The 25542-nt window shown below is 39.2% G+C and overlaps 1 protein-coding gene across 4 annotated transcripts in view; it reads left to right on the plus strand.

Moving 5' to 3' along the window:
* RTN3 (reticulon 3) overlaps positions 1 to 25542 on the plus strand; it is a 43214-nt gene that overhangs the window by 3024 nt on the left and 14648 nt on the right. Inside the window, exon 2 of one of the 4 annotated variants that reach the window (XM_081099180.1) lies at positions 6052 to 6108. The exons of 2 other annotated variants lie outside the window; for them this stretch is intronic. In XM_081099180.1, coding sequence (XP_080955306.1) covers positions 6052 to 6108 — 57 coding nt within the window. Of the gene's footprint in view, positions 1 to 6051; positions 6109 to 15632; positions 19054 to 25542 lie in introns of those variants that run through there. One more of the 4 variants, XM_081099179.1, reaches the window with a different exon arrangement.

Genomic DNA, 25542 nt, shown 5'->3' on the forward strand with positions numbered 1-25542 from the left:
GCTCAAAGCAAAAACAGCCTGGACTGCCCTCGCTGGTTTGGCTCAATGGATAGAGTGTTGGCCTGCAGACTGAAGGGTCCCAGGTTCGATTCCGGCCAAGGGCACATGCCTGGGCTGCGGGCTCGATCCCCAGTAAGGGGCATGCAGGAGGCAGCCGATCAATGATTCTCTCTCATCATTAATGTTTCTCTCTCTCTTTCCCTCTCCCTTCCTCTCTAAGATCAATAAAATATAAAAAAAAAAACAAAAAAACAGCAGCAACGAAAACAGCTTGGACAACTTTTCTTTTTTAAGTTTATGCTTTAAATTTTTCTTCATGCATGAAACTTAGTTGTTCTATGTACTTTTTAAAATAGGTTTTATTGATTTTTTACAGAGAGGAAGGGAGAGAAACAGAGTTAGAAACATCAATGAGAGAGATCAGCTGCCTCCTGCACACCCCCTACTGGGGATGCTCCCGCAACCAAGGTACATGCCCCTGACCAGAATCGAACCTGGGACCCTTCAGTCTGCAGGCCTACGCTCTATCCACTGAACCAAACCAGTTAGGGCTGTTCTATGTACTTTTTATGGCATCATTTTCACACTTTGTTCTAACAAGTCAATCAAATGTAAGTATATAATTTGTATTTTCAGTCTGAACCCTTAAATAAAAAGGAATCTGACTGACTACCTGTTCAACACTGACGTTATCTATATTGTATTCATGTCACATCATCAGTGGCACTGTAATACGGTGATAAACACAGACTTGAGTCCCTGAGACATCTGGGTTTTAGGCTGACTCATTAATTATATGGCCCAGTGTAAACCCTCAGCCTCAGCAATGTGACCTAGACAAATTTGCCTTGACCTCAACTCCTTTTATTGAATTACAATACCTAATATTTTGTGCATTTGTTTGCATATTACAGACTTTTGCACCTAGGTGCAAAATAGCAATTGAATTACAAGTGAGAAATCATAATCTTCCTCATAATAAAGGGAGATCTTAATACCTTTTTCTTCTTTCTAAAAGTGAGTTCTTTCAACTTTTGACCCCTCACATTAATGTCTTAAAGCTGCTACCCCTTTCACTCAGCTGGTCTGTTAAAGAAGTGGTGGTTGGTCCTAGCTAGTTTGGCTCAGTGGATAGAGCGTCAGCCTGCGGACTGAAGGGTCCCAGGTTTGATTCCAGTCAAGGGCACATTCTTGGGTTGCAGGCTCCATCCCCAGTAGGGGGGAGGCGCAAGAGGCAGCTGATCAATGATTCTCTCACATCATTGATGTTTCTGTCTCTCCCTTCCTATCTCTGAAATCAATAAAAATAACTTTTTTTTTAAGTGGTGGTTGGGGGCAGGGAAAGGCAAGATGTTTCATAGATGGCTTGACATGACATCTGTATGCTTAAATATTAGCTACAGCATTCTGACCAGAATAAATGTAGTAATGATACATTATGAAGCTCCTATCAGTGGAAGCAAGAGTACAGGAGTCAGCAAGAATGGTCATGTCAATATAGTTTACAAAATGCCTGTTGATTTGGAGGGTTTTTATTCCTCAGGAATGAAAGGTTTCTTATAATGCTGTTCTCTTTTAGGGTCAAATTCACAAGTAATTTAACCCCTCTGATCAAACAAACCAGTTGGTATATATATTTAACAGGCATACCTTAACCTGAAATTGAAATCCAGAGCATCAGTGTTTTTAGTTTTTATTTTAGAGATGGTCTGAAAACAAAATAAAACTAATATAATTGCTTTTATTGTATTCTGTGGTGAGGAAATGATATATTCTTCCTGATATAGGAGTCGCCTGTTTAATCCTATGTATTTCAAGAACTTGTAAAAAAAAAAAAAAGAACTTGTAAATTAAGTTTGGTATTGAAGGAACTGGTGACAAGTCATTGAAGAGAAAGGGAAAGATAAGGTTTCCAGTTTTGTTTGAGCCAAGAGGTTGTTCTGTAGAAAGGCATTTATTTTTAGACCAGCCATAATCCTAGAATTGATTAACTATGCATATTTTTATAAAGGGATAGAGAGTAGAAGTACTATTTTATTTTTTTACTATATCTTTATTGATTTCAGAGAGGAAGGGAGAGGGAGAGAGAGTCAGAAACATCAATGATGAGAGAGAATCACTGATCAGCTGCCTCCTACCCTCCCCCTACTGGGGATGGAGCCTACAACCCAGGCATGTGCCCTTGACCGGAATTGACCTGGGGACCACCCTTCAGTCCACAGGCCGACACTTTATCTACTGAGCCAAACCAGCTAGGGCTAACTATGCATATTTATTGTGTGTACTTAGCTTATAGTTTGTGTTCAAACTTAGCTTATAATTTATTGCCTAAACCAGTGGTCAGCAAACTGCAGCTCGCGAGCCACATGCGGCTCTTTGGCCCCTTGAGTGTGGTGCTACCGGGTGCGGGCGTGCACATACAGTGCGACTGAAACTTCGCGGCCCATGCGCAGAAGTCGGTATTTTGTGGAAGCGCCACACTCAAGGGGCCAAAGAGCCGCATGTGGCTCGCGAGCTGCAGTTTGCCGGCCACTGGCCTAAACTGTACAGACTTGTGGGAAATACGTAAATTTCATAGTAAAACTTTTTAAAGCCCTTTTAGAAAAGGTATGTTAATTAAGTTTATCCATAATTAGTATTGCTTGAGATTGCATCATTGAAGTCTTTTACTACATGTCTACATGTCTTTGACTTATGTAAGACATGTAACTCTCTGTGATCTTGTAATTTCAGAGAGAATTCCTTTAAATACTGTATAAGATTTGTATTTTACATTATCTGGGGGGGGGGGGTTGTCAGCAGGTAGCCCACTGTTGTGGTCTTTTAAAATTTCAGATAAATGTTCTTAATCTTTTTTCTCCCTTAAAAATTAACTCACTCCTTTTTTCTCCCTGTAAGGACATCATCATAACCTAACCAAGAGGGGACATGTGAGCTTTTTTTACATGTTTTTCATTTGCAGCTTGCCCTTGAGGGTATATTGAAGGGTAGACTAATACAAAGCTCTTTTTGTCCTGTTACTTGAAAGCACTTCAACAGTGAGCATTGTCTTCATTTTACATAGGAAGTAGAAATGTTTAATTTTTATATCTTACATTTGTGTATTGCTTTATGGTTTACTAGTAAATTGTGCCCATATATTAACTTAATTCAACAAATATTCAAGCAAACATTAAAGCTCTTTGTTAGGTGCCTTAGGAGATAGGAAGGTAAATAAAACCCAGATAACCCCTCTAAAGGCTATATTCAATAGAAAGACTTGTGTCATGTTTATCTGTGAGTTAGTCAAGTAGTGATATAAACCTCATTTTACAGATGAGAAATCAGACTCATGTGAAATGATATACGCAAAGGTTTGTGGCTGTGAAGTTGAGGGTAGGTTAAAACTAAGGGGTTGAGGGCCTAATTCAGTTCTCTTGCAAATATACACAATGCCTCTCTTTAAAATTTGAAATAGGATAAAAAGTGGTTCTCTCGCCCTCTTGAATTAAGTTACCAGTTTTAACTTTGAGCTAATTTCTGGTCCCATGGTTTCTAAGCCAGGTACCTTTTTGCTCTGCTGTTCTACAGAAACTTCCCTCAGGTTCACCAGTTATTTTCCACATTGTTAAATCCAGTGGTCACTTCTCAGTCCTCATCTTAAATGCTCTTTCAACAGCTTTTGGTAAAATTCATCACTCCCTCCTCTTTGAAATACCTTTTTCAATGTGTCCTCCATGTCTTTAACTAGCTGCTCCTCCCTTGTCTCCTTTGCTAGCTGTTTTGTTGTGTGTTTGTGGTTTTTTGTTGTTATTTTGAGACATAAATTCACGTAGCATACAAAACACCATTTAAAAGTGGTTTTTAGTGCATATATACAAGGTTGCCCAACCATCATCACTGTCTTATTCCAGGAAATTTTTATCACCCCAAAAGAAGTCCCTTATCTATTAGCAGTCACTCTCCATTTGTTTCTTCCCCCACCCCTTGGCAAACACTAATCTTTGAGTCTAGATTTTCTTCTTACTGGGATTTTATAATGCTAATTCTTTATCTTCACAACATCTAAAATTTAGAGTGCTCTAGGACTCACTTCATGTAACTTTTTTCTACCTGTGTTCATTTGTCTCATTTATGACACCCATCTTGTGGTTTGAAGTACCATTGATGACTTCCAAATCTTTATCTTCAGCCTCCACATCTAATAGGCATCTCAAGCTTACTATTTCTAAACCGAACTCCTGATCTTTCCTTTTAAGTCTGTTTCTCTCACAGGCTTTTCCATCTCAATAAATGGTTATTTTATCTATCTTTTTGCCCTAATCAAAAAGCTTGGAGTCATCCTGGACTTTCTTTCCTTCATACAACTGTCAGCAAATCCGACAGACTCTACCTTCCAAATCCATCCATTGTCTGACCAGTGTTCTCAGCTCCCATTGCTACCACCCTGTGCTGTTGGAGCTCTCCTGGATTATCGCAATGCCTCCTAACGTCTCCACACTTTCTCCCTTGCCTCTAGCTTCAGTCTAGTCTCCGCACAGCAGCTGGTGTAAATCTGTGAAAATTTTAAGTCAGATCCTGTCACTCATGGGCGCATGCTCCATTGGCTTCCCCTCACAGAGTGAATGCCTAAGTCCTTAGAGGGCTTCTGCAGCCCTATGTTACCTGGCCCCAACCTCTCCTCCTGGATCATCCAGCCTCAGTCACACCGATCGCCTTGTTCTTCACACCAAAAATACCCCTCCTTCAGTCTGATTTGCTGTTCCCTCTGCCGAGGGTGCTCTTCTCCCTACATCCTCACAGCTCTTCGCTCTTTCTCACCTTCTTTAGGTCTTTGCCTGGCCAAATTATTTAAAGGGCACAAGAGTGGGGGGAAAAACACAAATCACCTTATAGGCCTCCTCTGTTTTATTTTTGTTATTACTTGTCATAATCTATCTTATTATATTTGACTTATTTTGTTTGTCTTCTCTACCAGAATATAAGTTCCATCAGAGTGAAGATTTTTGCTGTTGTTTTCACTGTTCTATCCCTAATGCCTGAACAGGACCTGGCACAAGGCAGGCCTTTGGATCTTTTTGAATGAGAGCAGAAGTTTTAACCATTAAAGAAAATTTTTAATTGATTTTAAAGGAAGGGAGAGGGAGAGAGATAAAAACTTCAACGATCAAGCCTGCAACCCTGGCCTGTGCTTTTACCAGGAATTGAAGCACAACCTCCTGTTTCATAGGTCAGTCCTCAACCACTGAGCCACACTGGCGGGGCCTGCACTTGGCTTTTTAATTTAATGTAACAAGATACATATCAGCATCTATACCTGAACCCCATTCTTTTTCACAACAGCAACTATTCCATAGTTTTCTGTTGATGGTCATTTAGATTATTTCTAGTACTTAACCAGTGCTGTTATGAATATCCTCATACACATGTCTTTGTACATATGTGTACATATATCTGTAGGTTAAATTTCTAGACGTTAAAGAACGTGTGGAGGGTGGGAGGTACCTTTAAATTTTTGATACATGTCGCCAAGTTTAGAGGAGTATAATTTTAAAAGATGAAGATTTCTCATGTAGTACTATTTTCCCTGTGAATTGCGTTTTGTTTTTTAAGTATTCAGGGTCAACTTTGCATATTTGCCAGCTATGTATGTTTAAATGCTCATATTTTAGTGGCTGACTTCACAAAATGCAGTTTAAAATGGTTAAAAGCAAATATCAGTTAATAATCAGATACTTATTTTTCCTTTCCCACAAAGAGTTGCAGGGGAGCATTGCCTTCCTTGAGGCTGTACTTGTTTAGCAATGCTAGGAGCCCCTCTTTTCTTCCTATGGAGGCGAGACTGTTTGACTCCCCCCCCCCCAAAAAAAAATGGATTAACTTTTAGAAATGCATCTCAAAATGAAATAAGATTTTGCTGCCAGGTGAGTGAAAACAGTAATTGGAAATAAAGACTTGGGTTTTTCTCTCTTGCTCAAACCCAATGGAATTATGATGCTTGGCCAAAATAAAAGAAAAGTTAAAATTCCTGTGTGAGGTGGTCAAATTCTCACGCTGTGTATTTTCTTTCAGATTCCTTTGTTTCTTCCTCTTCCTCTCAGCCTGTATCTCTATTTCCGACCTCACAAGGCAAGTCTGTCATTTTTTTATGTACATTAATAAAAGAAAAATGTTGAGAAAGAGGCTGTAACTGGGAATATATGGCACAAGTTGATTGCCCCCGATCTCTTAAAATAAAAACTAATTACAAGCCAGTTCTTTATACTATTTAGCAGTTTCCAATGGATTTTCTGTAAAGGTTAATGAAGTAGAATGAGGCTAGGTGGACCCTTTAACATAGCCTAAGCTTGAGTTGTGGTGGTGAGTATTTCTTAAAAATCAAAAACTCACCTATCGAATTTGGAACAGATAGAATTGTGGTTCAGAAAACCCCACCCCCAGAATGCATTTAACTTACAGATTTGCAGTTAAGTAACTGCTTTGGAGAGGTATTGGATTGGGGGTGGGTGGGTGGGGAACAATATAAAAGTGTGCTTCCACTGAACTAGTATACTATCTTAGCTAGAGTTTTTTAGTGTGAACTTCTCTGAGATTTGTCCGAAGAGCTAGGCTAGTTCCAAATAGCCTAGAAACATTGAACAAGTCAGTTGACTTTTTGGCAAGCGAGGCTTGTTTTCCTACAGATTAAGCTGTGGCTTTTTTTTTTTTTTTTTTTAGATCTGCCAACAAATAAGGAAGGGAGCATGAGTGAGACAGCTATAGGCTTGTGGAGGTGGTAGCACTGCTAGGAAAGCTGGAGGAGAGAGTGTTGTGTGCTTCGTTGATTTGCACTAATAAAGTGCTGTTTTGTTGGTGCTGTTGTACTTGACATCAAATATAGATCAGTGGAAAACCCGTATTTTAAAAAAGATAATTAAACTCACTAGATAGGTCTAAGAAAACCTTTGCAGTTGATTGTCCCCGCTGAATTCTAAAGTCTGGATACTGGCTTGTTAGGAAGACTGATCTTATAAAAATAAAAACATAATGAGGTAAAATGAACCCCACAAGATTTTTTTCAGAGTTTAATCTGCTTTGTAAGAAACATGATAGATAATTTGTTGCTTCTAAGTGATAATTTGTTGCTTTTAAAGGCTGCTAACATTAGATCCCCAAACCCTTTATAATTTGCCTCACTGTTTTTGATATCTTGTGGGTCAAATTACATTAAAAGATAGATATTTTCTGAGTGTTAGAAAGTAACTGAAACCTACAAAGTGATTCTTGACGTCGGGAACCTGACCAGAATGATATTTTTTGAAGGGTTTTTCCCCCCTCATTGGAAATTAAATAATTTAGGTAAATAGATATTACACTTATTCCACTGCAGAAAATAACCCAGTAAAAACACAATGTAAATAGAACAAATAATTATATTTCTCTACTTTTAGAAATGCATCTTTTAAAATACATTCAGATCTTTTAAAATATTTCAGATCTTTTAAAATACATTCTTTGTCCGTAACCAGTTTGGCTCAGTGGATAGAGCGTCAGCCTGTGGACTGAGGGGTCCCAGGTTTGATTCTGGTCAAGGGCATGTGCCTTGGTTGCGGGCACATCCCCAGTGGGGGGTGTGCAGGAGGTGGCTGATCGATGTTTCTAACTCTCTATCTCTCTCCCTTCCTCTCTGTGGAAAACCAATAAAATATATATTTTTTTAAAAATAAATAAATAAAAATAAAATACATTCTTTGTAGTTATAACTTTCAGTCACCTTTTGAGAAGATAACTATCATAGATTTAAACGTTATTTTAATCCCTGTTAGAAAAAATTACACATACAAAGAGTTATTTTGAAATCAATAAGTATGTCCTTGGATGAGGTTTAGGGGAAAAAAAGTTATTTTGACCAGTGCAGATTCAGGATAGTGTTATTGCTAAAAGGGTATTGTACAAAGTCAGTTAAAAATGTCAGATCCCTGAAGGTGTTCCAGTCCAGCCTCTATTATGGTATTTTCTTTTGCAAAATACAAACACGCACACACACACGTGCTCCTTGCTCGCATAATGGAAAAGTAACCCAGTTAGTACTCTACTTCATTGGCAAGCCTAAAGATCAGCCTGTTCAGTTGTTTGAGGTAACGCCTTGGCAAGTGACTAGGTGTGCTCTAGGATAGCCAAGGCTGGTGCTTCTAGTGTCTTTAATAAAAACAAGGAGGCCCTGGCTGGGTAGCTCAGTTGGTTAGAGCTCATCCTGATAAACCAACGTTGCGGGTTCAATTCCTGGTCAGGGCACATACAAGAATCAACCAATGAATGCATAAATAAGTGGAACAACAGAATTGATGTTTCTTTCTCTCAAATCAATAAGTAAAAGTAAAATTTTAAAAGGGAAGAGTGGGCTAGAAGAGGTCAACAGGAAAAGGGGGGACATATGTAATACTTTTAACAATAACGATTTTTAAAAATAATAAGGGAAGAGGAAGTTGATGGTGTCCTTGATTAAAACCCCTGGAAGAATAGCTGAGACCAGTCCAACCAATGAAGGCCTTTCAGAGTAGCTGCTGCCACCAGCAGACACCTTGAGTCCATCATGGCACTAACCCAGCTAACATGTCTCTGGCTTCCATATCCGGAGCCTAATGCTGTGGAGAACTGTGCCTCACTTTTGTGTCTATCTAAACCAGGGGTGGGCAAACTTTTTGACTCAAGGGCCACAATGGGTTCTTAAACTGGACCGGAGGGCCGGAACAAAAGCATGGATGGAGTGTTTGTGTGAACTAATATAAATTCAAAGTAAACATCATTACATAAAAGGGTACAGTCTTTTTTTTTTTTTTTTTTTTTTTTTTTTTTTTTTAGTTTTATTCATTTCAAATGGGCCGGATCCGGCCCGCGGGCCGTAGTTTGCCCACGGCTGATCTAAACCATACTAAGCAATATGTAGCAATCATTAAATGAGGCATTTTCATATTTAAGAATGACATTTTAAATCCTGGGATATATACTTATCACTATTGGGCTTCAATGAGATGCATGTACCAAAACTTATTAATTTGGACCGAGTAAAGAAAGGCAGTTTAATATTTCAAAAAGAAATTATGTAATATTAATTAAGTTGTACTACTTTGAGGTATACAGCTACGTAAGCTAACAGTTTACAGTTTTTGAAAGCTAATGAATAGATTTGTGATGAGAATGTCAGTGGAATAATCCTCCTGAGTTGGTCTTTTGCTTATTGACTCCTTTTTTCTCATTAAAGAATTAAGTTTCAGCCTAATCTCTGAGCATTTCAAAATAGGGGAGTAAATTTTGATAATGTTTTCCTGTACTGTAAAATAAAGATATTAACAGATGTGTAGATGTAGTATGGGGTTAATTTTTATTGAGCTTATATGATGCTCAGTACTTTATTTTTTAATTTATTAATTTTTGAGAGAGAAAGGGAGAGAGAGACACACATTGATTTTGTTCCACTTATTCGTGCATTCATTGGTTGATTTTTATCTGTGCCATGACCAGCAGGGGTCCTCAAACTACGGCCCGCGGGCCACATGCAAATACAAATATTGTATTTGTTCCTGTTTTGTTTTTTTACTTCAAAATAAGATATTGCAGTGTGCATAGGAATTTGTTCATAGTTTTTTTTTAAACTATAGTCCTGCCCTCCAACGGTCTGAGGGACAGTGAACTGGCCCCCTGTTTATCAGGACGGTGCTCTGACCAACTAAAATATCAGACCAGGGTGCAGTACTTTATATGAATTATCTCACTTAATCTTCATAGCCAATTTTATGGAGTAAAAATACTATTCTTTTACCAATTGAGGAAACTCGAGTTTAAAATGGTGAAATAACTTGCTCAAGGTCACACTGTAAGTGACAGACCTAGGATTCAAAGCCCATGCCCATAACCACTACCTAATGTAAAAATGATAAAGTATATTAATTGTATTTTAGGGTTTACAGGTATTTTTAGAAATGTCATTTTGAGGTTAATGTTAAAATCATAAGAGCAGAAGAGGCAGAAATTAGTAATTTTTAACCATGTTGCTTTTAGTTACGCAATTTAGTGTCATTTGAGGGATGTATTCCTTTCATCAGACACAAAATAAAACTGAAATTTGGTTTCTACTTTTGAAACCTTTGATAAAAGTATAGGCTTGAAAATACTATGATTTTATTTAGAAGACATTGGAAGAAAGTAGGTAAAAATAAGATTGGAAAGGATTTTTTATCTACATGCAGAATTGGAAGTGCATTTGCAGTAATCAACATTTATATTCAATTTGAGTAACGCAGTAGGCGTCTGGAATAGGAAGTTATACACTAAACTTTGGGGCAAGCATTGAGGGGGAAATTTTGCCAGTTACAGCCTTTTTTTTAACAAAAGCAAAACATTTTTCTTTGTACAAAAGAGACTTTTTGTTTAGGATCTAGCTTGGCTGCAACGTGTCTGCTGGCTAACTTCCTATTTTGATGCTGCTGTGGCTGAAAGTTGCTGGTGTTGTTTTGCACGAAAATTTGTCTTTCTTGTTTTGTGAACATGAGAAAATTCAAGTGTAGGAAAACCTATACCTGAATATTTCAAGCCTCCCTTGTATGAATAAGCATATAGTATGTATGTGAAAAAGTAACTTAGTGGCTACTTACAGGCTGGCAGTCTTTCTTCACCCATGTGTATGGCTTTTCCAAGTTGCAGGTATCCTTTTACTTAAAAGTAATGAATGCCTAAGGAGAGGGGGGAGTAACTAGTGGCAACTAGAACAGATTTCTAAGCTATTCATTCTTCTTAGGGAGAACTAAGGGACAGTTTGGGGAACAAGAAACAGTAAAAAGAACATATTTTGAATCGTAGAGTAAATGTATATGGTTTTCTTTAATTTGAATAATTTACTTGATGTTATAAAGCATTCACTTGGAAGTTTTTTCATAATGTCATTTTTAACTCCCATCTTGTTCTGTAAGATAAAATACTCTGGGCATAGAAGAGGAAAAATTCTTCAATTCTCATACCATATTTTCTAGCTAAATGGCACTCTTCTTATTCCAAGCAAAATTCTCAGTTACTGTACAATTAGTATAGAGATTATTTAAAGCAGCACCAAGGACAACACCTGTCCCATCCCCTACTAACCTGCAAGTTGTGCTCCTGGACAAAGATGACTCTGGTGAAGAGTGAGAGTGTCAGTGTCATCTGGCATTTTTCAGGACTAGAGCTCTGATATGCAGCTCAATCTTCCTGCTCTTTCAGAAACGCATAAAATCCAGTCAAGGTGTGGTTCTCAAACCAGGTTCATTATCTGGGAAACTTGTCATGCAGATTCCTGAGCTTTATCCTCCTCTGGAATCTCTGAGTCAGTAAGTCAGAGATTAAACCAGTGAAGTACTAGTGCAGTACCAGTCATTGCTCTAAAGTTTGAAAGGGACTGTAAAAAATGGTGCCAAAGGCTAGTTCTGTGCTAGGTTATTAAATCGCTCAGCTAGTCGGACATTGAACTAACATTTACTTTGACCTTGATAGTGATAAAGATCATTTGCTGAAACATTTTGTTCAGGAAACTTATCTTTCAACATTGGCTTATAATTTTTTTTATATATATATTGGGCTGCCTTAAATGTCTTTATCCACATAGAACCTAGCAGTTCTTGGCATGTCATAGGCATTTGGTTTGTACTAACTGATTTAGAAGTTGCATCACCCAAAATTTGAAATAGATGAAAACTCTTTAAATTCCTTTCTTTTATTTGTGAATGGTAGTAGGAAAAGTGTCCAAAGCCCGGAATCAGGATTTTCTGTATTATCACCAGGTGAAGGTGGTTATGATTTGACAATATGTCTTTTTTCTCTCCCCTAATAAAAAGGCAGCTGGTCTGGAGTCTCTGTGTCAGGAGATTTTTTTTTTTAGAATATGGTGTTTGGAGACATTTATTGAGAATTTGATAAGTGTCAAATACTGTTCTAAGCGCTTCACTTGTATTGACTCATTTAATCTTGACAGCAGTTCTTGAGTTAGGTGCTTTAGTATCCCCTCTTTTTTAGATGAGATTAAGCAATTTGCCAAGGCCACATGATTAGTACGTGTGATGAAAGGATCTTGCATTTTTGGCTTGGGAGTGGTCTAGAAATTTAGACCATGAGTGCCAACTTAATTTCCTAGTCTTATTTCAGAAATGGAGTCTTATAGGAACTTAGAGTTTAAGAAGATAAGGGTAACCAAGGAGCTCAGTACTGGGTCATTTGGGAGACATTCTATGATTATTGAGTTATGACATTTTTCTCTTACCATACGTTGATTCCCTTCTAGTAGATGTATAATCCTTGTTTGTTAATAGAGTAGTGCCATATTTTTAAGTGATTAGCATTTTTGAAGATGAATGTGCACATTAAATCTCATTATAGCAAATAACTAGAATAAATTCATGATGGGGGAATTTTTTGACAGACATTTGTCCTGAGTAATGTTGAAAGTTTCTTGTATTGCATGTGAAGGGCTATCTTTTGAAAGAGGAAAGGGTAGTGGACATTTTCTGAGATGTAAGATAACCCGGAGTTATTTCATCAGGCAGTTTTACAATGTATAGTGTTTTAAAAACGAGCAATTTTCAAACTCCCTAGAGTTTTCTGCCATTTTATCAAGACAGACTTGGACAACACCAATGACTTAATACGTGCCATACTGACTAATTGGAAGAGTCTTTGCTTATGGTAGCTGCTCTAAAAGACTTACTACATTCTGGCCTTCATTCTATTTAATGTTTTCATTTCTTTATAAACTCTTTACTTCCAGCCCATTTTTCCCATTGTCTTGGTACAACTCAGGTCTGTCCAAGTTTGTTAGGGTTTTAACTAGCCAAGGAAATGTTTTTTTCATATTATAGAATCTTTGGTAAAATGCTTGCAGTCGCCCTCGCCGGTTTGGTTCAGTGGATAGAGCATCAGCCCACGGACTGAAGGGTCGCAGATTAGATTCTGGTCAGGTCAAGGGCAAGTACCTCAACTGAAGGCTCAGCTCCTGTCAGGGCTCATGCAGGATGCAACCAATTGATGTGTCATGATTTCCTCTCTCTCTCTGTCTCTCTCCCTCCCTTCCACTCTCTCTAAAAAGTTAGGGTATTTTTTTTTTTAATATATCCTCATTGATTTCAGAGAGGAAGAGAGAGGGAGAGAGAGACAGAAACATCAATGATGAGAGAAAATCATTGATCGGCTGCCTCCTGCAGGCCCCCTTCCCCCTCAAGCGGGGATCGAGCCCACAAGCGGGGATCGAGCCCACAAGCGGGGCACGTGCCCTTGACCCGAATCAAACCTGCGACCCTTCGGTCCACAGGCCGATGCTCTATCCACCAAGCCACACCAGCTAGTAAAAAGTTAGGATCAACAACCACCACAACAAAAACGCTTGCAGCCTCAGGCAGTCATGGCATTCAGTATAGGACTTGTTGGTATTGTGAGAGTAAGATTTCTGACCTAATCTAACTTTATTTCAGATTATAATACACTTCACTCAAAACTTTTAGAGTATTAAGAGTTCAAGAAAGATAGGAGAGAAGCAAGGCTTGGGTAACTGACAAATTTGTGTCCTGACAAAGCATAGAATTCTTCTACCATGCTTGCCGTCCCTCCACCCCCGGCAAACTGTGTATTCTTTGATTAGCAATCAATATAAATTGCTTTCTTTTTCATTTCACCAAGGCCACCACCACATCATCCTCATTTTACCTACTGGTTTTGCTTATTGTTTGTCTCCTACTCTGTATTGTTTTGTTCAACTGTTTTTAACCTAGTTTCTAAAACAGTGTCTGCTACATGATAGGCACTCAGATTTTTGTTGAACTATTACTAACTCATTTTGCTCACTTTGGCCTGTAAGATGACAGGTCTGAATCATCTGAAACCTCAATCTCTATAAAAAGGATAGGCTGAGCATTCTCTGTCAGGGAGTCAGTTTTATATGCCTCAGAGTTGTGTTCCTGTTTGAAGAGAGAGGTACCAGTTTTACCTTAATCCAGATTTAGTACATTGAATGTTTCCTGGTAGAAACAGTAACTAGTAAATTTAGTAACAATACATAGTTCATATTGTGGAATATTTCTGACTTAAATGTAGCCTATAGTTCTTTAAATTTCAGGGTTTTGAACCTTTTAACCTATAATGCTGAGTTCCTTTATATCCTTAACCCAGTCTTGCTGAATATCATACTTTATAATGATAATGATACATGTGACCATGTTTATTTACTACATTAAAACCAAATTTGAGCCCTAACCGGTTTGGCTCAGTGGATAGAGCGTCGGCCTGCTGACTGAAAGGTCCCAGTTTCAATTCCAGTCAAGGGCATGTACCTTGGTTGCGGGCACATCCCCAGTAGGAGGTGTGCAGGAGGAGGCTTATGTTTCTCTCTCATCCATGTTTCTAAGTCTCTGTCCCTCTCTCTTCCTCTCTGTAAAAAAATCAATAAAAAATATATTTAAAAAAACACTAAATTTGAATTGCAGCTTATTTCAAATATTTTCTGTATCATCACACTTTTCTTTAAAAGACTTTATATATATGTATATATATGTACATATGTGTATATACATATATATGTACGTTTTTTTTCTGGAGTGAGAGAGAGAGAGTTAGAAACATCAATGATGAGAGAGAATCCTACATGTCCCATACCGGGGATCAAATCCACAACCTGTGCATGAGCCCTGACCGGGAATTGAACTGTAACTTCCTGGTTGATAGGTCAACATTCAACCACTGAGCCACTGAGTCCTAGAATAGTATGCTTGTACCCAGATTATAGTCATACTATTCTAAAGGCCCGATTTCTATTACATCAAATTTCAGTGATGTCTTGAAATAAAGGAACGTTATCTGGCATTTAGGAACACTTTTATAATAGTGGAATTTATTCATTGCAGTAAGATATTCTTATTTATTTTTGAGTTATAAAATTATCCTACATAATAAAGAGCTAATATGCTAGTTAGACCTGACTGCAGAATGACCAGTGGGCAGGACCGCGAGGCAGCTGAGGCACAAGGGCCAAGGCAGCCGGGCCGCGAGGGCCAAGCCCCTCACATGAATTTAGTGCATCGGTCCTCTAGTTTTGAATAAAGTAATAATTTTTCTTTTTTCTTTTTCTTTTTTTTTTTAAAAATATATTTTATTGATCTTTTACAGAGAAGAAGGAAGAGAGATAGAGAGTTAGAAACATCGATGAGAGAGAAACATCGATCAGCCGCCTCCTGCACATCTCCTACCGGGAATGTGCCCGCAACCCAGGTACATGCCCCTGACCGGAATCGAACCCGGGACCTTTCAGTCCACAGGCTGACGCTCTATCCACTGAGCCAAACCGGTTTCGGCTTCTTTTTTCTTTTTTTAATAATTTTTCTTTTGTCTTGCCGAAACCGGTTTGGCTCAGTGGATAGAGCGTCGGCCTGCGGACTGAGGGGTCCCGGGTTCGGTTCCGGTCAAGGGCACGTACCTGGGTTGCGGGCACTTCCCCGGTGGGGGATGTGCAGGAGGCAGCTGATCGATGTTTCTCTCTCATCGATGTTTCTAACTCTCTATCTCTCTCCCTTCTCTCTGTAAAAAATCAATAAAATATATTTTTTAAAAAATAATTTTTCTTTTGTCTGATTATTTAGCTTCTCACATGAAAAAGAACATAAGCTGAATAAGTAATCCCAAAGGTTTTTCTCTTTCACATCTTCCCAATTATTCACACTCAAGGCTTTGCTACCTTGGGTCTGCTTAAGTCTCACCTGTTCAACCTGAACCTTTGATTCATTCATATGGAATGATTTAAGACCTATTTTGTTCCAACTCTAAAGATCCAACAATGTGGAAGAATGCACCAAGACAATGTCTGCCCTTGGAACAGTTGTTTTTAATCTTTTTTCCCCAGTAAAAACTTGCTAGCTTGGGCAGTTGGAAAGCAGTGTGCTAAATCAGTGGCTACAGTGGTGTTAATAACTGGTAAGCCTTAATGTATACTTTTTAGAATGATATTTTCTGTTTTAAAAGGATTTCTGGAGTTATCTCTTAAATCAATTTGCATAGTTCAGTTTTGGTTGAATTGGCAAATCGGTGCTAGGATTTTGGAGCAGGCAAGCTTTTTCAGTACCTTTAGCTTAAAATGTTGAGGCCATCTGTACCTGGGACCAGTCTTCCCAATGGATAGAACAGAATAATTCTAGTCTGATTTTTAGGCTCAGAGGGGAATTCACTGTATCAAAAAGAACTCTGGTCACTGTTTGTTCTTCTCAGATTCTAAGACTGTAGCAGTGGATTTATAGAAGCAGTGTCTTCTGAATTGTTCAGTTTACAGATGAGAGTTTATCAGTACTTCATAACATCAAGTTGTTTTGTATGGATGGCGTTATTTCTGTTAAATAGCTCTACCAAAACAAAGGAGGGAAACTTTCCCAGGTGTCCCAGTCTCATCTCTTCTTTATGCTTCCCCTTTACAATAGAAAAAGCATACTGAAAAGTATTTGTCATGAACTTTTTTTGTCATTTGCAATTTGTAGCATGATGTGGCTTTTCTGTTTCACCATTGGCAATTGTATGCATGTCTTATGGGATAACTGTTGGCATAGTTTTTGTTAAATATTTGTGTGTGTATATATACATCCTGTGTGTATATATGTACTTTAAAAAATAAAACGCATGCTGCTTGGCCTGACTAGCTAATGTGTAATTGTACTTGGTAAACAATTCTTTTCTTTCAAATTTCAATCATAGAGGGTCTCTGCTCTGATGAGCCACCTTCAGAAATTAGGACTTCCTCCTTTTTTGCATCTTCTGAAATACATAACACTGACCGTACAATACTCCATGGAGAGCAAAGCAAAGAGTTAGGCAGCCAGCCTGTTTTAGCCAAAGAAGGAAAAGGAAAGGACTGCTTGGCTCTTCTAGATGTGAAAACGATGGAAAAGCCTCAGGGGACCAGTAAAGACGGAGCCAACTCCCCAGTTTCTGTTGCAGAAGGAGGTCACTGTAACCATCCTTCCATCCCAGCCAGTTTCCCAGATCGTCCTGCTTTTCTCTCGGAGAAAGTTGTTCAGATGGAAGAGCAAATAAATAAAAATCAAGAGTCCAAGAACGTAAATGAGATACCAAGTAGGGACAACAAAACTGCCTTGGATGCTGATGACAAGTTCATTTTGCTAACTGCCCAGAAACCACCCACTGAGCAGTCTAAGGCAGAAGGCATTTGTACGAACTCCTTGTCCCCGTGCAAAGTTGCAGGAGGTGGTGTTATAGAAAAGGATTCCCCTGAATCACCATTTGAAGTAATTATTGACAAAGCAACATTTGACAAAGAATTTAAAGATGCATATAAGGAGAGCGCAAATGATTTTGGTAGTTGGGCAATGCACACTGATAGAGAATCATCTGCAGACATTTCAGAGTCTAATGACAAAGTATTTCCACTAAGAAATAGAGAGGCAGGGTGTTACCCAACCTCTGCATTGCTCACTAGACAGTTTTCACACACAACTGCAGCATTGGAAGAGGTGTCTCGATGTGTGAGTGATATGCATAACTTCACTAATGAGATACTGACTTGGGATTTGGTTCCCCAAGTGAAACAGCAGAGCGATAAATCTGACTACATCACCAAAACTACAGGACTTGACATGAGTGAATATAATTCAAAAATTCCAGTTATAAATCTTAACACTAACACGCATCAGAAAACTTCTGTGTGTTCTATTAATGGGAGCACTCCCATCAGTAAATCAACAGGTGACGGGGCAGAATCCTCTCTCTCACAAGAAAATGCTGTCATTAGAAAACCTGTGCCCGGCTGTCTCAATTCCAGGGCAGACATCAGTAGTAAAGGTGTGCGAGGCAATGTGCAGAAGCAAGATGACACGCTTTCAGCGTTACCTGTGTCTCCTTTTGAGAAATGTGTCCCTCTGGGTTCTGGAGGGGCCACAGCGAAAGTGCTTTTACCTGATGGCCACCTGAAAGGCGAAATGAACTGGCAGAGCTCTGTGTTGGGAGAAGGGACAGAGGCTGATAGTTCTGGTGAGTCTGATGACACAGTAATAGAAGACATCACAGCCGATGTTTCATTTGAAAGTAGCAAAATTCAGACTGAAAAACCTGTCTCCACTTCAAGTGCTATTGTAAAAGCAGATGAAAGAGAAGTCAAAGAAATTCTCAATTATAATAGGGAAACCAAAACATCTGAAACCTTTGAAGGGTCTGTCAATGACTCTGAGCCAAAAGGTCAGCCTGATATTCTTAAAAGGAGTCCAGCCAGTATGGTGGCATGTTCCCAAGTACATGATATGATTGTCATGTCAGGAGATGTGCAGCAGTCAGACAGAATGAGTGAAACTGCTCCTGCTGAAAAGGTTGTTATAACTGAGGACCCAAAACTTCCTTCAGCAGCATCTTCAAATCATTTTAATGAGACTGAATTCTCACTAAATGTGACAGCCTCTGCCTATTTGGAGTCATTACATGAAAAAAATATTACAGATACAGATGATTCTTCCCCAGAGGACCTGATAGCAGCCTTTACAGAAACCAGGGAGGAAGGAATAGTAGATAAAGATAAAGGAAATGTATTTGAAGCAACATCAGAGAAGACTATGGATTTCAGAACAACTCTTCCTGTAGAAGTCTTGCATGAAAGTGAGTCAGGTGGTTCTGAAATTAAAGACCCAAAAAGCAAATACTCTCAACAAAACAAACAAACAAGTGGAAGTGAGCTTTTGGATGTTTTCCCCACGCACAGTACTTCAGTAGCATCTCTCGACTGGGAACAGGAACAGCTCACAATCAGAGCCCTTAAAGAACTGAGTGAAAGGCAGGGTGAGAAGTTAACAGATAAAATAGAGTCTCCTTCTGAAGAAGTACTCAAGCAGACTTTCACATTTGCTCCCGAATATTCTCAGCCACAGAGATCGCATGATGTCCTAGAACACGCCGATGTCAAAACTGGATCTGACCTTGGGATTTCTGAAAAGCCCACTGTTATCAAAGAAACTACTAGCATAGATTTTATTTCCAGCCTTAACAAGACTGAACTGGTAAACAAGCATGTCCTAGCAAGACTTCTGACACACTTCTCAGGTAACCGTTTTCATTTGAAATACTGCATGCGGTTAATTCTGCTATGATTACTTTATCAGAGTGCCATTTTTCTTAGTCTCTGATTTATATCACCAGATTATGGCTAGGATAAAAACACACTGTTAACTTGGGAGAGGAAGGGTTGTTGTTTTTTTAATGTTTGCTTGGTTTGCTTATACAAATATTTCCCAAAGCAGACCAATTGTTAAAGTTAATATTCTAAAAAAATATTTTTTTATTCCAGTCTTAGGTTCTCCCTAGGGTGAACACTGCTTTTAAGAATCTCTTGCCAGACAGGCATGGCTGGGTGGTTGAGGGTCAACCTATGAACCGGGAGTTCAGGGTTCAAGTCCCGGTTAGGGCACTTGCCCAGGTTGCGGGCTCGATCCCCAGTGTGGGGTGTGCAGGAGGCAGCCGATCAATGATTCTCATCACCGAAGTCTCTCTCTCTCTCTCCCTCCCCCCTCCTCTCTGAAATAAATAGAAATATATTAAAAATATATATATATATATTTTTAAAAATATCTTTAGGCTCTTATTTACAAAGCTTATTTTAAATCTTCATAATAATAACACTATTTAGCACTTGAGTTTTCTGCTATGGGCCTTGTGCAGTCTATTTGACAATCAAAGATAAAGGAATTCCTGCTGGGATAGACAGTAAATGAAACTTTTAATTAATTTGATCTTATACCATAGAGATTTTATGCTCTGAAAGTAGGTAACCTGTATTATAGTACTATTTTGTGAGTAATACTTAAGACAACTTATGTATCCTACTTTGGACCTTACTTAATATTGTTCAGGCCGCACTCATTATATATGGTACTAGAAGCCCTCCCCTAATACTCTGTTTATTTAAATGATTACTTTCCTAGCAACTGACCTTCAGTTAAAATGCTGTCTTTTCTAGAGTCTTGGAAAGTGTAAGAAAAAAAGGATATTTAAAGCCCTCCAAAAGGGACCATCAACCTCTAACCTGATACCAAGTTCTGTACTTCCTTTGTGGTCAGTGTTAGGTGCTATGTGGGGATCTGTGGTTTTTCAGACTTTTGACAATCCCTTTTTTTCAAATGAAATCATAGAGAGTTATCTAAAACAAAAGTGAGATTTTTGTTAGTATAAACTTATGCGCGATTATACCACTTACCTTTTTTTCTGTAAGGTTTTTTTATGCAGAGTCGGGAGGGGGCTCAGACCTTGGCAACTAGTTTCCCCTTCTTACAGCCAGAACACTGCTCAGCTCCTCCTACTGGGCTGCCCTTCATGAGGAGCAAATCTCACAATTCTCAGACCTTGTCCCTCACCAACTTGCACTACTTCGGTGTGCTTGGTGAGGTGCCCATGTTCCTGGCTGTGCCTCAGCTTCCTGGTATTCTTGCTCACTTTGTGGCCCTTGTTGGGGCCCATGGCCATCGGGTACCACAGAGCTATGGCTGCTGTGGCAGAAGGCACCATTTACCTTGTATGAAGGCATTTCTTCACTGAAGACCAAGCGCAGATAACTTGATCTTCCTAAATTTTAATCCTTGCCCGGTTGGTGTGGCTAAGCCATTGAGTGTTGACCCAGGAACCAAGAGGTTACTGGTTCTACCCCAGTAGGGGGTGTGCAGACGGCAGCCAATTGATGTTTCTCTGTCATCGATGTTTCTATCTCTATCCTTCTCCCTCCCTCTCTCTCTAAAAAAAATAATAACATATTTTTAAAAAATAAATAAATTTTATTCCTTAAAATAGAGATAGTAATTTATAATACTATTTTGAAGAATAAATGTGAAAATGCAAGTAACAGTGCCTATGACATAATAAATATTCATTTAGCACCAAGTGTAGGGCCTGGTCAGATAATTATTTAATTAATTGTTAATTAAGTGAATGCATTGTTCATAGTTATCAGTAAAAACATCGAGGCTTTTTTTATATAAACTCAAGAATTTGAAATGGCAGTGAAGGATACCTGTTCTTCTCGAGTAATTGAAGATTATTGAACTTGGATTTAGGAGTGCCAAATTCTCCCATTTACTGTGTTTAGAAGTGTGACATTGAACAATCTGTAAAGTGAGGATATTGAAGTAGATGATCTTTAATATCATTTTAGTAATATGATTCTCTGACTCTGGTATAACTTAGGTTTCTACATGAGTTGTTATAATTCTTACAGTAGGTCTTTTGAGTGATGAGCCATATGATAATTAGACTATAAGAACTCCAGTGTCTAATTCTGGCAAGTTCCTGCTTTAGTGTGACCTTAGACAACCGGCCTAACTGGTTCAGCATCTTCCTTGTTAATATGGTGGTAATTATTTTGCTTTACTTTATGGTGTTGTAGTATTTAAAGTTGTTCGCAACTAAGTAATTCCCAACTGAGTTATTTAATCCAGTGTGAGAGATGAAAACGGCTATGGAAATTTAGGATATTTGTCACTGACAATTCTATGATTAGTAGATATTTTTAGATGATAATTAAGGAAGACCAGTATAATTAGACCAAGAACATGACAGATCTTCCTTTGTGGGTTTCGGAATTGAAAACCTTTTAAAATTGTCTTACTTTATGAATAAATCTCTTCAAATATAAGGTTCTTCAGTAAGATGTATCAGTCTCTAGTTCTTTTCCAGGGGTACAAGGTATACATTCACCAATATAGACAGTATGCTAGGCCATAAAACAACTCGGTAAATTTAAAGGATTAAGATAATATCAAATAATGCTCTAAGAATATAATGAAATTAAATTTTAAAACAGGAAAATAAGATACCTAGGAAAATTCCCAAATATTTGGAAATTAAGCAAAGACACTTTTACATAATCTATGGCTTAATGAAATCACAAGGAAAATTTTTAAATATTTTAAACTGAATGACAATGAAAATACAATACAGTGTATCAAACTTGTGGAACACAGTGCTGAAAGGGAAACTTATAGCTCTAATACTTAGATTAGAAAAGAAAAATATCTAAATCCAGTGTCTAATGTTTCCACTTAAGAAGCTAGAAAAATGCCTGGCCGGCGAGGCTCAGTGGCTGAGTGTCAACCTATGAACTATGAGATCACGGTTCGATTCCTGATGAAGGCACATGCCCAGGTTGCCAGCTTGATCCCCATTGTGGGGTGTGCAGGAGGCAGCCAAACAATGATTCTCTCTCATCATTGATGTTTCTCTCTTTCCTTCTCCTCTCCCTTCCTCTCTGAAATTAATAAAACTACATTCTTTTAAAAAGAAGCTAGAAAGAGAACTAAGTAAGCCCAAAGTAAGTAGAAGGAAGGAAGTTATAAAGGTAAGGGCAGAAATCAATGGAATAAAAAACAAAATTAAGGATGCCAAAATCTGGTTTTTGGAAAAAGATCAACAAAGTTGATTTCTTGATTAATCAAGAAAAAAAAGAGAAAACAGATTACCAATATCAAGCATGATAAAGGGATTATCACTTAAGATCCTATTAAAAGGATAATAGAATATTATGAACTTTATGCCAACGAATCCATCGATTTAAATTATGTGGATGAATTCCTTGAAAATTATAAGCTTACCAAAGCTAACACAATTTCTATTAAGTTTGTTTTCGAAAAATCTTACCCAAAAAAATGTCCAGGCTCAGGTTTTACTAGATTCTTCCAGGCATTTAAGGAAAAAGAGCACTTTCCAACTCAGACTAGTATATAGTAACACCAAAACTGGACAAAGATATTACAAAAAAGTTTATAGACTAATGTTTCTCGTGAACATAAGATGAAAAATTCTTAAGACATTATTAGCAAATCAAATCCAACAATATACCAAAAGGCTAATGCATCATGGCTAAGCAGGGTTTGTTCCAGGAATACAGCTTGTTTTAAGATTGGAAATTTAATAAACATAATTTACCACATTAACATAACAAGAATAAAAACTATGTGATTATTTCAATTAATACAGAAAAGGCATATGAAAAACATCCTTATCTGATTTAAAAAAAGGTTTGGGTTTGCTTGTTTGGGTTTGGTTTTGGGGTGTTTTTTTGTGTGTGGTTTTTTGTTTTTGTGGTTTGGTTTTTTGTTTTGTTTTTCAGCAAACTAGGAATAGAAGGTAATCCCAGTCTAATAAATTGCATCTGTTTTTTTGTTTTGTTAATCCTTACCAAAGCATATTTTCCCCCAGTGATTTTCAGAGGGAGAGGGAGAGGGAGAGGTGTGAGAGAGACATCAATTGGTTGTCTCCCACACGGAGATAGAGCCTGCAACCAAGGTATGTGCCCTTGACCAGAATTGAATCTGAGACCCTTGAGTCCACGAGCCAACGTTCTAACCACAGAGCCAAACTGGCTAGGGCTAAGTGGCATCTATTGAAAAGTACAATTGATGTTGTATTTAACGCCAAAATATTGAGCATTTCATCCTAAAATTGGGTAAGGCAAGGGTGCTCACTCTGGCCATTTGTATTCAGCATCACACTGGAAGCCCTACCCGTTGAATTACAACAAGATATAGAAATAAAAGGAAGTCTGGAAAAGAAATTGTTAAACTGGATTAATTTACAGATGACATAATTGTTTACATAGAAAATGCTAAGGAATCTACAAAGCGACTAGGAGTAATAAGTGAATTTAGCAAGGTTATACAGGATATTAGGTTAATACACAAAACTCAAATGTTTTATTTATTACTAGAGGCCCAGTGCACAAAATTTGTGCACTGGTAGGGTCCCTAGCAGCTGCCAGCTGCCAGCCGGGGCCTCCCTCCCTTCCCCTGGCCGGCCCCACCCCCTGGTCGAACTCCTGGTCGAGGAGACAATTTGCATACTACACTTTTATTATAGAGGACTAGGGGCCTGGTGCATGAAATTTGTGTACTGGAGGGGTGGGGTTCCCCTCAGCCCAGCCTGCCCCCTCTCACAGACTGGGAGCCCTCAGGGGATGTCCTACTGACGGCTTAGGGAGTGGGCCTAAGCCGCAGTCTGGCTTCCCTCTGCGGAGGCGACCAAGCTGATCAGGGGAAGGTGCCAGCCCCATCACCCCACTGCTGCAGCCACTGCCAGCCACCACAGCCGCCAAGGTGTTTTCATCAACACAAACTCCAGTCCCGTCACCATGAAAAAATGACAACTTTAGGCATTTTCAAGATGTGTCTTCCATAGGATATGACCTTTCTTTCTTTTTTTTTATCCTCACCTGAGGATATGTTTCCATTGATTTTTAGAGAGTGTGGAAGAGAGAGGGAGAGACAGAGAGAAACATCAATGTGAGAGGGACACTTTGATTGGTTGCCTCCTGCATGAGCCCTGACCTGGGCCCCAGCCAGGGAGGACCCTGCAAACTAGGTACCTGCCCTTGATCATAATCGAACCCGGACCCTGCGGTCAGCATGCCGAGGCTCTATTCACTGAGCCAAACCGGATAGGGCAGGATATGACATTTCTTAGCCCCTCCAGCAGCGGACCTTCATTTGTTCCTCCAGGAGTGTAGTGGAAAAACCCTACATCACCTTCTTGGATTTTTATAACCCAAGTTACCAAGAACACCGCAAGTGGTGGCGTACAGGGAGCTTAGCCAGTGAGTGGTCAGAAAAGGTGTTTATGCTCGAACTGGTTTGGCTCAGTGAATAGGGCGTTGGCCTGCAGACTGAAGGGTCCCAGGTTTGATTCCTGTCAAGGTACAACCAAGGATGTACCTTGGTTGGGGGCACATCCCCAGTGGGGAGTGTGCAGGAGGCAGCTGATCGATGTTTCTCTCTCATCGATGTTTCCAACTGTCTATCCCTCTCCCCTCTTCTCTGTAAAAAAAAAAAAAATATATATATATTTTTAAAGGTGTTTCCTCTGCAGCTCATGCGCAGAGAACCCCCTGTGTTGTGTCCACTGGCTAGGGGCGTGTCCTCGACGCAGGGGGGGCACACCCCCAAGGCCAGCAGCCAGCCCCATGTGTTGTGGGCACCGGGCTTAGGGACATGCGGAGACCCTGGGCCGTGCATGCGGTGGCCACTGGGTCTCCGCACGCCCCCAAGGCCGGCAGCCAGCCCCGCACGTTGTGGGCACCGGGCTGGGGGGTGTGGACCCGGGCCGCCACTTGGCGCTGGTGCATGCACAAGTGGCCACGGGGCGGGAACATCTGCCTGCGCCCGGAGTGGCCGGGGGCATTCTGGGACCCTGGCCACTCAGGGCCTACGCGCGGGCCTACAAGCTAGGGGCGGCCTGGGTCCCGAGGATGTTCCTGAGACCCAGGCCGCTCAGTGCCTGTGTATGCAAATTAACCCGCCACCTTTGTTGGGTTGATTTGCATACTCCTGATTGGCTGGTGAGCATAGCGGAGGGATGGTCAATTTACATGTTTCTCTTCTTATATAGAATATACACTAGCAGAAAATAATCCAAAGTGAATATTTTTTAAGTTTAATTTACAATGGCATCAAAGGCATAAAATAGGAATAAATTTAACAACAAAAAAAAAATGCGCAAGACCTCTTTACTGAAAACTACAAAACTGTAAAGAGAAGCTAAAGAACTGTCTAAGAG

The sequence above is a fragment of the Myotis nattereri genome, assembly GCF_964212035.1.
Source record: "Myotis nattereri genome assembly, chromosome: 9".
Taxonomy (NCBI): domain Eukaryota; kingdom Metazoa; phylum Chordata; class Mammalia; order Chiroptera; family Vespertilionidae; genus Myotis; species Myotis nattereri.